Source organism: Phyllostomus discolor, chromosome 14, assembly GCF_004126475.2.
Source record: "Phyllostomus discolor isolate MPI-MPIP mPhyDis1 chromosome 14, mPhyDis1.pri.v3, whole genome shotgun sequence".
NCBI classification, from domain to species: domain Eukaryota; kingdom Metazoa; phylum Chordata; class Mammalia; order Chiroptera; family Phyllostomidae; genus Phyllostomus; species Phyllostomus discolor.
In genome coordinates, this window is record NC_040916.2 from 40,246,032 (window position 1) to 40,261,027 (window position 14,996).

Here is a 14,996-nt window from a genome sequence, read left to right on the forward strand (position 1 = left end):
TTCTTTGGAGAGTGGGCAGGGGTTTGGTTGGAGCAACAGGGCCACGTGTCCCTGTGTAGCAAGAGCAAAGGTGGGAGGACCCGCCAGCTGGGCAGGAGTAAAATGCCCTGTCCACAGCCAGGCCACCCCACCCCAGGTCACACACCAGTGACCTGTGAGCAATGACCAACTTGTCACAGAGTCAGAGACAGAAAAGCCTTTCCCTTTCTCAGCCCTGAGCGGGCCAGGCCTTCCCTCAATGAAAAAAGATGCTTTGAGCCCCTCCCTCCCTCCTCCCCCACAAGCACCTTTCTTCCAGCTTCCCAGTAACAAGCCCTAGCTTGGGAAAAGGCTCGGCTTCGGGCCCAGGGATATTTGTGCAGGGAGGGGGTGGAAATAGTTTCAGGAGCTTGATTCATGAGCGGCAATCTCAGTCAAACAGGTTCCTGCAACTTCTCCGGGGCCTCTTTGTTCCATTGTTCCCAAGAGCCAGACGGGCCTCCCCACAGCCTGGGAGGGGGCTGGTGGGGCGGGAGGAGAGCCCCCTGGAGTCTGGCCAGCAGGCGGTGGCCTCCTTGTTCACACACCGGGGATCTGCTTCTGTTTGAGTGCAGCTTCTCCACCTGGGGCACCTGGCCTCCTTGGCTGTTTCCTGCTCCAGGGCAGAGGGGCGGCCAGGATCTGTGGAAGGAAGCTGGAACCGCGCTGGCTCTTTTTTTTTTTTTCTTCTTTTTTTCTGGACAAGGACTAGAAATCTTTGAAGAGTTTTTCCGACTGGAAACTAGAAAACTGGATGGAGAGACTGGAACATCAATGGACATTCAAAAATTCTAATAAACATAAGGGGCTGGGAGGATGAAGCTGTCAGAGAATGTGGAGCACAGATTTGGTTGTGACATGGTGCAGTGGAATATTATTTAGCCCTAAAAAGGAACGAAGCACAGGTACATGTCACGTGAAGGATGAACCTTGAAAACGTTACGCTACGTGAGAGGTGCCTGGCCACATGTTACATGATCCCATTTAAACGTCCGGAACCGTCGATCCACAGAGGCGGAGACTGACTGAGTGGTTGCCAGGGGCTGGGGAGAGGCTGGTGACGCCCATGGAATTTCCTTCCGAGGGACGAGATGTTCTGGAATCAGACGGTGGTGATATTAGCACGGCTCGGTGTACGTACTAAAACCCACTGAACCGCACACTTTGAAAAGTGACTGTTATGGTATGTGGCTTGTATTTCAGTTTCTTGAACTGTATGATGAACACACTTGGAGTTTGGGTCTGCAGCAAACGGTGGCAGCTGATGGCGTCCGGACGACAAAGAGAAGTGGTCCCATAGGCGCGAGCCGGGCTTGGGCGTAGTCAGGCATCCGCCTGTCTCATCCTCTGCCTGGTGGGCAGTTACTGAGCACCTACTGTGTGTCACCACATGCGTGAGACGACCTGTTCCTCCTTCGGGAGATCCCGCTAACTCCCCGGGCCCTCTTGGGCAGCTTCTCTTCCCTGGGCTGCTGTTTCCTCCGCTGGCCCCAGGAATGTGCCAGAGGCCTAGGTCCCCGGCACACGCCATAAAACTCCTCAGTCCCTGGAGCCACGGCTCCCAGACCTGACGGCGCCTGGGAACTTGCCTCGGCGCTCCATGAAATTACGGGTTCCTGAAGGTTCCGTGCCAGTCAGCTCACGGTGGTGTGGGAACCTATCGGGTGTTGCAGCCCCCGCCCAGACACTTCAGAGCCCAAGGCCCGGCGGCTTAGCCATCAGAAATGAAGTCCCCTGCCTTCTCCGGCTGCATTCTGGATTGTTCCAGGCCACCCAGGACACACTTCAGAATCTCTACTTCCCCTCTCCCTTTGGAAACTCTTGGTCTCACAGAGCACTGCCCGGGGGACTCAGCTTTTTCCCTCCTGCAAAATTAAGTTTTCCTGCACTTCACTCTCCACTGATGCTACAGAGTGAAACCAGGAAAAAATTGTCCAAGCTCCAAAATAAAACAAAGCTACTCATCCATTTGTAGGGTCACTTTATGCTTTAGAAATCAGTTGCCTTTTTGGCCCAATTCTCGTTATGTGGGGAAATATTTTCCATTACGTTTCCTAGGCACGGACAGTATTTGAGAGACCGAAGGGTGCCTGCACTGTTATTTAAGGTAGGAGTGTCATCTACACAGGCTACATACGGAAACTTTGTGAACAGCTCACACACACATGGTCCGTAAAGCTAGGCTGCACTTTCGCTCTCCCAGGGCAGTCCCGGTCCGGGCAGCGGAGCGGACCAGGCCGTGGGCAGGAAGGAGAGGGGTTCGTGCGGAACAGGCGACCACCAGGGGGTGCCCAGTGTCTTTCGGTTGCACCGAAGGTGGGAAGTGAGGGAAGAGACAAGGTGAGGGCTGGCCAAGGTGAGGGCTGACCAAGGTGAGGAGCTAGTTCTCGCTGAAGGTACCAGAGAGCAGAGGCAGGGGGTGGGGGTCCTACCTGGGTCACTCTTCTCTGCAAAGGCCACGATGTGAATCCCGTTCAAGTCATCTTCCTGTGGGAGAAAAGAATCAAAGATTACACTCCTAGGCGGAGAGACAGGCGGGGATGAAAATGAGAGGGGGAGGGTGGCTGAGGAAGAGGGGACACTGAGACACAGGGGGACACAGAGAGTCAGGGGGACAGAGGCTCAGGGGACACAGAGAGTCAGGGGGACAGAGGCTCAGGGGACACAGAGACTCGGGGGACAGAGGCACGGGGACAGAAGCACAGGGGGACAGCAGTATGCACATCGAGGAGGGGAACACTGATGAGCAGCTGGGAGGCGGGCGTGGCGTTCGATGGATGGGTGTGTGAGGCGGGGAAACACCAGCTGCACACAAGACACAGCACTGAATGGGCCTCACTCCCGTGGTCTGGCGGGTCCCGGAGGGCAGCAGGAAGAGGCAAAAGGGAGAGAACGTGAGTCTGGCTCACCAGGAACGCAGAGGGCGACAAGCACTCTGAACACAGCTCAGTGAGTGTGAGTCTGTGTTTCAAGAAGTCACCACCAGCCCATACAGTCAGTGGCAGAGCAGATTATGGAAACTTCTAGATGCTGCTGACGGATCCTGAAGCTGGCCCCGAACAGGCAGCAGACAGGAATCCCTGAGGCACATTAGAATCTGCATCTGTGTTGTCCACACAAGTGTCACGCACTGCTTCTCTCTTAAGACACCGCTCAGTGAAGAGCCTGTGTGGCCAGCACGGGACGCTTTGCTGGCTGTCACCTCAGGGGTTAAGGGGGGTTCCTTTTGGCTCTGGAACCAGAGCTTGCGGAAGTGACATAAGCCTCTAACGCATGCCTGAGTGAGGGAGGCCACAGAAGAGTCCGAAAATGGGGGCTGGGGAAGGTTGCGGGTGTGATGGTGACAAGTGGGTACAGCTGTGGAGGTCAGGACACGGCACAGAGTCTAGAGAGAGTATTTCAGATCTGCGGGGCAAGCCAGTGGCATTGCATATTCCTGTGTTCTGGACAGGAGCCCTGGACCACAGGGCTCGTGTCTCCTTTGCATCGACTATTTCTGCAGGAGAGCGAGCAAGAGCTTGGCGGCGCTTCCTTTATAAGAAATGTGATCCACCCTGGCTGGTGTGGCTCAGTGGATTGAGTGCCAGCCTCCGAACCGAAGAGTCGCTGGTTCGATTCCTAGTCAAGGCACATGCCTGGGTTGAGGACCAGGTCCCAAGTTGGGGACATGTGAGAGGCAACCCAACCAATGTTCTCTCACACATCAATGTTTCACTCCCTCTCTCCCTTCCTTCCCCTCTCTCTCCAAAAAAAAAAAAAGAAAGAAAGAAAGAAAGAAAGGTGATCCTCACAGGACTTGGACGGAAAGCTGTGAGAGAATGAGGCCAGGGGACGATTCTGAGTGAATATGATCGTCACTGACACAGGGAGAGGGGCTCACTGGGCACTGTGGATGCCACATCAGAATCGTCCCTCGCAAAAAACGCCCCAGTCGTCCCAGCCCTCCCATGGCCCCGTTTCCATTTCAATTGATTTTAATGCTGGTGCGATCCTATCTAAATGCTAATTCTTTTCCTTCGAGTTTGGAATGGACAAAACCTCCGAAACTCTGAGCGAGAGTAAATGGAAAATATCATTATTAAAAACAAGCGAGTGGGCACTGCTGTGGTCAGATTCCCCGGGGAATTGAATTGTACAGATCTATATGCGTGCGTGCAGGTTTATTACACAAATCTGACAGCAGCCAGAAGGGGGGCGGGGTGAGGTCTCGCTGGTGTACATTTGCTGTCGGCACCGGGCAGGACACCCTGAGCGGTTCTCATTAGGCCGCCCTGTGTCCCTGGCCGCAGACACCACAAAGCAGCTTCGCTTCTGCCCGCCCTTCCAGGATGCATTTGGAAATAGGTTTCAGAATTAAGAGTCCGTATGTATTTGCTAAGAGACTGTTCATAACGTGGCTGTCCCTCCGTGGGCCTCAGACCGTCCCTGGATGGAGAGCTGCGTGGCCACGGGAAAGGGTGACCTCTGCATGACCTCTGTCCCTGTGGGCGCAGAGGGTCGGCATGCAGGCCTGCACCAAGCACCTGCACTGAGGCAGGCAGTGGCTCTGCGCCGGGTATTTTCAGGAACAAACTCACAGAGCAGGACCCCGTGGGCAAGCCAGTAGTCAGGGTTGCTCGGGGAGTATCCCGGGTGCTCAGGCGAGGAAGAGCTGAGGGCCATCTGCAGAGGGACTGCCCCCCAGGGACTTCCTCTGAACCCCACACTGTTGCTGCCCAGGTTACCCATTCGGTCTTCCTGTCACACTGTCTTGGAAATGATCTCTCTACTTGCATAAATCTTCCCTTCTTACCCAGATGGCAAGCTCGATGAGGGAAGGGATTACACCTTCATAGGACAATGATGATTAAAATGGCTTATTCTTAACTGCCCTTTGCCTTTGAGTCAGTACTTTGTAAGTACATTACTTCTAAATCTTTAATGAAAGTCTTGTCCCTGTTTAAGGCTTAAAAAAATTGAAGTGACTTACCTGAAGCCACAGAGCCAGTCTGTGACACACCTGGGGTTCAGGCCAGCTCTGTACGGTCCCACCCAAAGCCCATGCTCTTCCTAGCTCCCGGGAGGAGCCCAGACTATGCCAGTGTGGCACAGAAATTACCCTGAGCTGAAGGCATTTGAATTTCTGAGATCTCTCATTTGCCTAAATACAGAGCCTCTCAAAAGAACTCAGTTGTTAGTAAATCCTTTCCTGGGGTGCAACTCCAATCTTCTCTTCTCAAACGGACGTTGTCACAAATAATCGCATCTCTCATCGTTTCTCCTAAGGACCCATTTCTCTTTGCAAAAAGCATTTTGTTCTCCCCGAAGGGTCCCTCTGTCTCTCCCCGCCCCTGTTTAGATGGTACATAAGCCCCTCCTTCAGCCGCATTTCTGTGAACTCCAGTGCATAAACAGGTAATTAAATCTGTTCCACCCCCCACCTCCATACGAATCTGTCTTCTGTCTGTTTAATTTGCAGGCCTCTCACACTGGACCCCAGAGAGCAGAGGAACAAGCATTTGCTCCTTGACATCTCTAACGGCAGAGGATGAGCTCCGTGAACCCGCCGTCCCGCTCCAGGGTTCACAGATGTTGCCACCTCAGGCCAGCGGCTCTTACTTCACCCGAAAAAGGCTGGGATGGGGTCTTTATAATATATCGTTTGACTGAACATCCAATCTCCCCCAGCCCCAGAAATGGACATTCGGGAGTTACTTTGGCGAATACCTGTCTTTGGATTCCCCAGCACTTGGTGCGTCCCTCTGTCGTGGCAGGGAGCGCACTGGACTGGTGTCACGTGCTTGGAGGCTGTGTCACTAACTCAACCCTGGACTCCTAAGGACAGGACAGCGATGCTCATTTTATAATCTCCGTGCTTAGCACGAGACAACAGGTGCTTGCTCATGCCTACTGAATTTAAAAAGGAGTATGGTGATAAAAAGCTTCCATACCGGTTGAAGAAAATTAGGAAACATTGGAGAGAGCAAGCGGAAATGAATCACCCACCGAGCAGATGGATTACCGCTGCTCAGGTTTTGTGGTTTCCTTCCAGTGTCTGCTGACGTGTGTTCTCGTGTTGCGTGAAGAGAGGCAGAGAAGACAAATGTGTTTAAGAGCAGCGGACTCCCTGGTGTGGCGGAGCGTCCCAGGGGCCTGTCTGGGGGTTTCTGGCTCCCTCGTGGAAATACTTGGTTATTGTAACAGAGAGACGGTTCTTCTAGAAGGAACTGCTGATTCCCGTCCCTGTGGGCGTTGGCCCAGGACCCCGGCTGACCCTGTGCCAGGATGGAGGGCCGGCGGAAGGCGGAGTCTCAAAGGGGAAGGGCAGTCAGTGAGCCCTGGGCCTGGGCCACCCTGCCCCGCTTTGACATTCATTGACTATTCTAAATAAATAAATAGCTACCTGATTTACACAAGCAGGTATGACTAGGCGCCGATTTCTTTAGCAATAATAAATGATGTGTTTCTACGGTTTGCTGCTTTTAAATCCTACACAGTGGAGGAGAGAAACAAGTCAACAGTTGCTTCAGCCCCACCTCGTTTTCCCAGCTCATTGCTCTAGTTTGCAGTGTCTGGGGAAGCGGGTGCTGAAGCCGAAGACTTCTGAGGTCATTAACTGGTCGCTTTCCCCGAGATCTGTGGTTCAAGTTCCTGTGGCCAAGTGGCCCGTGGGCATGCTCTTTGCGGCAGCGCCCACCTAGGTGGATGGGGAAGGGGTGCGGGAGAGGCTCCCTAAGGGGCCTTCTGACAGATGGACTTCTGCTTCTCGTCTTAGGATGCGGGGATAATGCTGGAGGACCTGTACTGCCCCACCCCCTCCGGAGGTGGAGGCTGGGATGAGGGGCTGGCTGGGTCGGCTAGGCTTCTGGGGTCCAAGTCACGTGGGTATGCCGCGCTGTTGGAGAGGAGTAAAGCGGTTGAGTGCCCAGGCTTCTGTACATAGGTGGCAAACACAAGGCCCGAGGGCCGAATCTGGCCCCCTACCCTGTTTTATCCAGCCCGGCACCTTGTGTCTACCCGGGGGCAGTGCCGAGCACCCTGCCCCTAGTTAAGGAGTCGTTACATATATCCAGTCCTAAAATTATAGTTGGCCCTTTGAAGGCAACCTCGAGGCTGATGTGGCCCCCGGTGGAAATGAGCTTGACACCCCTGCGGTCTCCCAGGTTAAATTTAACACACAGCCCTTCCCAATCAGAAAGCAATTGAATATACAATGTAGGAAATGTGAGCCCTCCTTGTTATTGTGTTTTACGTCGTACGCAGCAAAAGGCTGTGACTTATCTCATTCATTACGTGAGAAGAAAGCGGAGAGTGAGTTCGAACAAAGCCAGACAGCAAACCGTCTTTCTGAACGTCCAGGTGTGATGCGGTAAGAGGGAGTGTTTCCGTGGGTGGCGTGGGGGTTCGGGGGTTCAGGGGTTCTGTGTTTGCAGTCGGAGGAGGGGATGCGGTGGGCGGGGGCAGGCATGGGCACCACACAGCTGTGTCCCTGAGGGAAGGCCTGCAAAAAGAGGGCTCGACAATCTGTAGTCTCTCCCTTCCAGGAGCCCAGATAATTGAGACTTATTTATCAGGGGTGAAGGAGATCAGATAAGACCCGGGGATAAAGGCCCAGCAGAACAGGAATGGTCACTCTCCATTTAACATGGTGCCTTGTGTCATGAAGGACCAGGGAAGACGGAGGAGCAACAGCGTAATGCCAGCGTGTGATCCAGGGCTGGATCCTGCACCAGGAAAAAAAATTTTTTTCTCATGCTATAAAGGACATTAATGGGACAACTCATCAGTTTGAATAAGGTCCATAGATAAAAATTATTGTATTGATTTCCTGATTTTGGTAAGTGTGCTATGGTTATGCGAGAGAAAGTCCTGCTTTAGAAAACACCTGAAGGACGCAAAGGTGAAAGGGAATTTGTCTGTTGCTCACTCTCAGACGGTTCAGAAGAGAAATCTACCGTCTATTTATCTGTCTGTCCGTCCAGAGACAAAGCAAAGGTGGTAAAACGTTAACACTTGGGGAATCTGGGTAAAAAGATCGTGGAATTCTTTGCACTATTTTTTATAAGTCTGAAATTATTTTAAGTAAAAATATTTCTCAAGGGATATTCTTTTTAAAGCACTATTGTACCGTTTAGATGCAATGACAAAAGATTTTGAACGTCACGTTTTTGAAAGCACGACACGTTGGGAGCACGTGTGTCTGCCGAGTGGAGGTGCTCACGTAGCCCGCTCTGCACCCCCGCCCATTCACCCTCCACGTCCATGTCTTACGCAATGTTTGTTCTACGTTCAAACATCCAAATACGACGTTGCATGCTGGTCAGACAGAAAGTGCCAAGTTACTCCGTGGGCCCCTTCACCTGCCACTTTAAACTCTGAATTAAAGTAAACGAATACACACTTCCACGTTACTCCCTTCCCCTCCCACCCACACCCCCACTGCAGAATGGTGCCTTGTGGGGACATGGCCCACTCTAGGGGGTGTGCTGGAGAGAACAGGGGATTTGACTTCCGATGATCTAACTCTAAGTTCTAGTGCTTATTAGTTATGTATTCTCGACTAATTAACTTAATCCACAGGATCACTTTCCTTACGTAAAATGGGGTTAAAATAATTCCTGTGTTTCATCACGCTCTACAATTGCTGAAGGGTACGTGGAATGCTTTGGGAGACGCTCTGCAGACTTTGGCTGTTGCTGTTTCCAGAATTTTGTGTAAAGCTAAGGTGGGTGGGAGGTTGTGCCTCCAGGGCTCTCTTTCTAATGCTCTTTGACCCGCCTGACATGTTGTCTATGACCTTGACCTAGAGGATATTCTGGCTCAGTCTTTTCTGGCACCTTGAGCCGGTACTTATAAAAACAGCTACCATTCATTTATCAAGCACCTACCATGTTCTGGGCTCTTCCCACCATTCACCTCTAGCCCTGATTTCAGATGCAGAAACTAAAGCTCAGACAGACCACATGGCTCGATGTAGGACGCACAGCTATGAGGTGTCAGATTCCAGACTTGAACCCAAGTCCCTGTGACTTCATAGCCTGAGCTTCTTGCACTAGTTACCCTGAGCCCTGGGTGGCCGGCAGTCACCATGGAAATGAACTCAGAGGCAGAGTATTCCTGCCCAGTGGGTAACACTAGAGAGGCATAAACTGGATCCACAACAACCGGGTTTGACTTGAGCGCGCTGCCGTTCACATTTCAAATACTCTACCATCTAGACGTACACTCCAGCCAAGTGAAACTTGGTGTGAGTTTTGAGATCAAAGGGGCATTCTGTCAGTTTTTATAAGGCAGAAGGAATTTGCCACTTTCTTACCCATGTTTCAAACATATCTTCTGGGCGTAGGCGACGTAGGGTGGGTCTGAAAAGAGAGAAAAGATGAGCTTCCTGGAGCAGAGGCTACCACAGCGGCCACGGAGCCACTGCAGCATACCCTGCTGCGTCACACAGAGAGCTGGGCCTACGGCTCTCAGCTTTTTCATGCGCTGCTTTGACCCGAGGATCACACAGCCCGTTATAAACAATGGGTCAGAGGGCGCAGGGTCAGCTCATTCCCAGGGCAAGGAGCCATCTCCCTCCTCCCGGAGAGCCCCGAGGAGACCCAGAATAAGGAGACCCGGGAGGGAAAACAGGAAGTCTTGATTTTGTTTTATCATCAGGGGCGTCCATCCAAGGCCCTTTAAGGGATGTTTGGAAGAGCAGGTGGGCCCCACGTCTTGCCCATGGCTTCATTTCTTTCTAAATGTTGGCAAACGGTGCTGGGCCTGTTCATATCTGCTCCTCCAAGTGCTGCCTCGCTGTAGAGACCAGGACTGACTGGTTGGTGAAATCACGGCGCTTCTGGTCCAGTGAACACACACCAGCACGTGTTGGGGAGGGTGGGGGCGAGGCGGTGAGCTCGGCTCCATGTTCCATGTCCCATACTGTGCCCCCCTCAAGAGCAGGGCTCAGGAACTACAGCTGGTGGGCCACATCCAGCCAGTGCCTCCTGTGTTTATAAATAAACTCCTCACTGAGACACAGCCACACTCGGCTGTTCGGGTATTGTTTACAGCTGCTTTCACACAAGAGCGGTGGCCTTGAGTGTTGCAGCAGAGCCCATCTGGCCTGCGGAGCCTGAAATATTTATTATTTGGCCCTTTATAGAAAAAGTGTGCTCATCCATGCTGGAGCTGAGCGGTGTCAAACATTCCTCTCCCAGAAACTGTGTGTATAGAATGTTCACCTGAGGGTTAAGTAGCTGAACTATTCTCAGTCCAATTCCTTAATGTGTGAAATGGGGATAATGAAAATGACCTGGTTATGTTAGATAAAATAGCTCCCATAAGCACCTACCATGGTACTTGGCGTATAAGAGGCTGTTCCTAAGTCACTATTGCTATTATTGTAGAATTTTACTGAAATCTTAATCTATCTTAAAGGGGATTTGCCGACTGAGGAGAGGTGATCTAACCCTGTCTGCAAGTGTAGAACCGTATTTAGAAAATGTAGCTGGTGTAGCTCAGTGGATTGAGCACAGGCTGCAGACCGAAGGGTTGCTGGTTCGATTCCCAGTCAGGGCACATGCCTGGGTTGCAGGTCAGGTCCTCAGTGGGGGCCGTGTAAGAGGCAACCACATATTGATGTTTCTCTCCCTCACTTCCCCCTCTCTAAAAATAAAATAAATAAAACCTTAGAAAAAAATTAAGAAGAAAATATAGCAACATCCCTACCACTGATCCATGACCAGCAAGGCCCTTCCCCTGAGTTCAGTTCCTCTGGGGTGCTAACTCCAGGGCGCTGCTCTTGGGGTCTGAAATGTTAGGACTGAGGGGTGCTTCTCCATGTCCCAGACTCTGCACCCCCATCCCCTGCACGCCATCGGGGGTACCTTTGGTGCTCCTTCACAAACTCCACGAGCTCTTCTTCTGTGTAAGGTTTGTCAGGGATGGCGACGGGCTCATCCATAAATGGCTCGTAGAAGTCAACCTCATTCATCTTCAAGGACAATTTCTTTGCCACCTGCAGCGGTTAGAAATGGAACAACAGGTTCCTTGAATGCTAGTCTAGAGTAGCAGTGGGTGGTCCGTCTCTAAGGCACATGTGTGTTCCCTGCAAAGACTTGAGCACGTACGTACAGTTTTAACTTAAATGTCACAGGGACAGGAGCTCACCACTTATGGCCTGGCTGGATCAATCAAGGGGCAGATAGTGAGGAAGAAACCCCTCTGGCCAAGAGGGCCCAAGCAGGGGCCCGGGCAGACAGAATGAAAAGCAGAAAATCTAATCCCACAATCACCACCACGCTGCCATATTTGCCAGGCTGGAGGAGGAAGCCAAGGCCAACCCAGATGTGCCTAGGATGCATGGATTTAATTGAACCAATTTTGATAGAGCAGGCAATTGACGGGAACTATTTAAAGCCTATAGGTACTCAAAACCAGAGGCCAACTCATTAATCCTGGATCAGCTCATGAACTCTACTTGTTACTTAGGTTGAAGCCTGGCCCTTGGGCTGTCTCTCAGTGCTGGGCGGGTGTGACGGCTTCTCAGGCTCCGGGCACTGCCCGCAGCCATCCTGCTTTGTCTGGAGTGGAGGGTTTTCCCTGGATTCAGACTCCCAGCGCTAAAACCGGGTAGGACCCAGCAGGCGAGGCTGTACTGTTCTCCCCTGTACCAGACGAAAAGCTCGGGGAGCCCGAAGCGGCCCGGAGGGCATCTTTGCTCTGGATTTCAGCTGCCGCACCGTCCTGTCGGGGCAGAATGGCTGCTGTGTTCTCCTGCAGACCTGCTGAACTCGGAACTCTTGCTGTGAAATGACTCGAGAGGCCTGGAATGTGCCATGCTCCAGAGAAAACCAAATGCCATTCTTTTCCAGTTCAGAGCTGTGGCCCCAGAAAGCCAGGGATGAACAGTGGTTCCCTTGAAACCGAAGAGGAGCGGCCGGGGTGCGGACACCCTGCGGGGAACGCCAACAGCTCAGGGGCCCCGGGGCATCCGGGACTGAGTGCGCAGGGGGGCAGGGACTGCATGCTGCGTGAGCTGTTACACAAGGAGGCCCATTCTGAGGAAACACTGGCCTCCCCATGGATTCTGTCATCGATTGCTATTAATTCAGGTCACTGTATTCCAAAAGACATTTCTTACAGCATTCAACAAAGAAACTAGCGTTGGACTCAGAGGGAGAGAACACGGGCCATGTTAAGAGGGACAGTTGGTCAAAGGAGATTTTATGGTCATGCTATTTCGTTTGAAGGGACAGGGAGATGTGGGGCTTTTCCTTACATTTTCCTCCCCCACGGGGCAGGGGGTGGTAGGGGTGGTGGATGGGGGCAGGAGGAGCAGGCAATAGCCACTGCGTGCCCAGTATCTGGGTTTACCCACAGTTCTTCGCAAAGCCGGGCGCATCCTTGAAGGGGCTTGAAAATGACCCTAGATTCTCATTCTGTGAGTTCACTTACTGCTTACTTTAAAACCCAGGACACCGCTTACAGGAAGTGGGAAGCGATCAGATGAACAAAAAGGTAATGATAGTGAGCGTGCAGCGTGCTTGCTAGTGCCGGGCGCTGTTACCAAGTGCTTTAGGTTGGCTCCTTTCAGAATCCTCGCTTTGATTGTGGCAGGTAGAAGCTACTATTGTACTTATTTTACAAATGGCCAGCCCGAGGCACAATCTGAGTAGCTATTTGTCAAGATTGTCTACCCACAGGGGACAGAGCCAGAGTTCAAACCCAATTTGCCTGGACACCAAGTTCCCTGTCATTAGAAAGTCACTTTCCCCTTGACACTGCAGCGGACGATGTCCGTCCCTGCAGCTGCTCCACCGGTGCTGCGCACGGCCAGTGCGACCTCTCCTGTTCCTCCCTCATCGCTCACCCCACCACAGTCTGCAGGACCCAGCTCCCTGCAGGTGGGAAGGCGCTCACTGGAAGCTCGGGGTGCCCCCCCGTGCGCACGTGTGCATGTGCGTGTGCATGTGCCTATGTGTGTTATGCGTGTGTTATGCACTGGGAAGCCCATGAATGTAAAAGGGGGGACTGTGACGTTCTTTAGTCTAATTCTGGGGACTGCTGAGCGAACTTTCCCAGCGGCCTGTGCACACCATCCCCACCACCACCCCGGGGTGCCCTCATCTTGTGTCTCAGAGAATCCCTTCTCTCATTCTTTCATTTGTATTTTGGGTGGTAAGGACGGAAGGGGATGTGATTGATTGAGGCATTGATTCATTCGTCTGTTCAGTCAATATTTAATGGGGCTGACTGCACCCCAGGCACTCTTCTGGGACCAGCCCTGGCTCATGGGCGGGAACAAGAGTATGAGAATGGATTTTACCACCGAAAGCCTAAGAGGCCCATAGAATGAGTTCTTTTGTGCCTTTTTAAAAAACTCATTGGAATATGTTTTGCCAAAGGCAAGAAAACTACAAAGCACAATGGCCCGTGTTTGACGTTTGCAAGTGTATGTATGAATTTTGATACAGATGTTTTTCTAACACATTCGCCAGCCATTTCAGTTGTTGCCAATGCAACCAACTCAGTGAATGGAGGCCTTTTCAGTATCTGTCTTCTCTATCAACTCTGTTTGGATAACCACTGCTTCTTTTTGTCCTAATGTGATTAAAAAAAAAATGATTTTGCTTCTCACCGTTCACTCCGAGAACGGAGCAGGTCACGTGGGGATAATTAGAACTGACATATTCCAGGCCATGAGATGCAGCAGAGTGGGCGCCATCCTTGGCCCTCCGACCCTGTCTTGCTCCTTTGGGGGCCTGATTTCGGATCAGGATCCATAGATTGGTTCTGGTCCCAAACCAGTGTGCCTGGTAAAATCCCCTGGTTTTCAAAATATGCTTTTTGAAAACGCATATTCCTGGGCCCTGTCAAAATCCTAAAAAAAAAAAAAAATCCAAATTTCCAGGGCTAGAGCCCAGGAATCCATAGTTCCAAAGCTCCCTGGGGGATACCCATGTGGGTGCTGTTTGGAAAATACTAATTCCCAGACCTGCATCAGCAGCCCTGATATCTCACCCTCTTTAGGTTTCTCCAACTCATACACAGCAGCGACCCCCTTATCCCCGGTTTCAGTTACCCACAATCAACCACAGTCTGAAAATATTAAGAGGAAAAGCCCAGAAACAAACAATCCATAAGGTTAAACTGCGTGCCGTCCTGAGTGACGTGGTGGGTGCAGCCATGCCTTCCGGGCCCCACCCCTCTGATGGGCACCGTCACCCACACCCCTAATTGATGGGCATGAGCTCTTCAGTCCCAAACGGCAGTGAGTCCTTTCAGTGGGGCAGCTCTGCCCTCTGTGTTCTGCATGAGGGAGAGACCATTCGTCTTTCTCCTTTTGAATGGTAGGAAGTCCCACAAGGCTATGTGCATGGTGGCGATTATGACTCAGTGTCTTACAGAGCTTTTAGTAGAGTCGTCTGAGTTTTTAATTATAGCCTGCCTCACCTTCCTCATGGGCCACAGACGTGAAGCCATACGGTTGGGCTGGGAGGCACATCTGAGAACTGACCCCACCCTGAACTCGGCACTGCACCACCTCCTAAGAGCTGAGGCTCTGTTGCTTGGCTGAGCTTGACTCTCTCTTTCCCCGGGGTGAGTTCCTGCCCAGCACTGGTCACTCCCGACCAATCGGAACGAGCTGTCAGTGATGGACTCAGTTTTAGGTTTTCTGTCCCTCCCCTTCTCTACTAATATCCCCTCGCAAGCTCCGTCCTCCGGGGCCTGAAGGATGGGCTTTATTAGCAACGGTCCTCACAGCTCGCTCACCGCCGCTGCAGGCTCACTGTGTGCCGGTGCATTTCACACGCACTGGTTCTTTCTCCGGAGTAGAATCGTGCAAGGCACTGACGCTGGAGTTGGGCTGACCTATTACCTCGGGCTTCGCTACTCACTAAATGCCCGAGAGCAAATCACAATCTCTCAGTGCCTCAGCGTCACCCTCTGTGGACTGTGAATACAACCCCTGTCTTACAGGGGTGGGTGTCAAGATGATGAAACAAGAAAAC

The 14,996-nt window shown here is 52.0% G+C and overlaps 1 protein-coding gene across 1 annotated transcript in view; it reads right to left on the reverse strand.

The window, feature by feature from the left end:
• CASQ2 (calsequestrin 2) overlaps positions 1 to 14,996 on the reverse strand; it is a 57,263-nt gene that overhangs the window by 11,973 nt on the left and 30,294 nt on the right. Inside the window, exons 6-8 of the mRNA XM_028503036.2 lie at positions 10,869 to 10,999; positions 9,314 to 9,359; positions 2,451 to 2,505 (exon numbers count right to left, since the gene is read on the reverse strand). Coding sequence (XP_028358837.1) covers positions 2,451 to 2,505; positions 9,314 to 9,359; positions 10,869 to 10,999 — 232 coding nt within the window. The remainder of the gene's footprint in view (positions 1 to 2,450; positions 2,506 to 9,313; positions 9,360 to 10,868; positions 11,000 to 14,996) is intronic.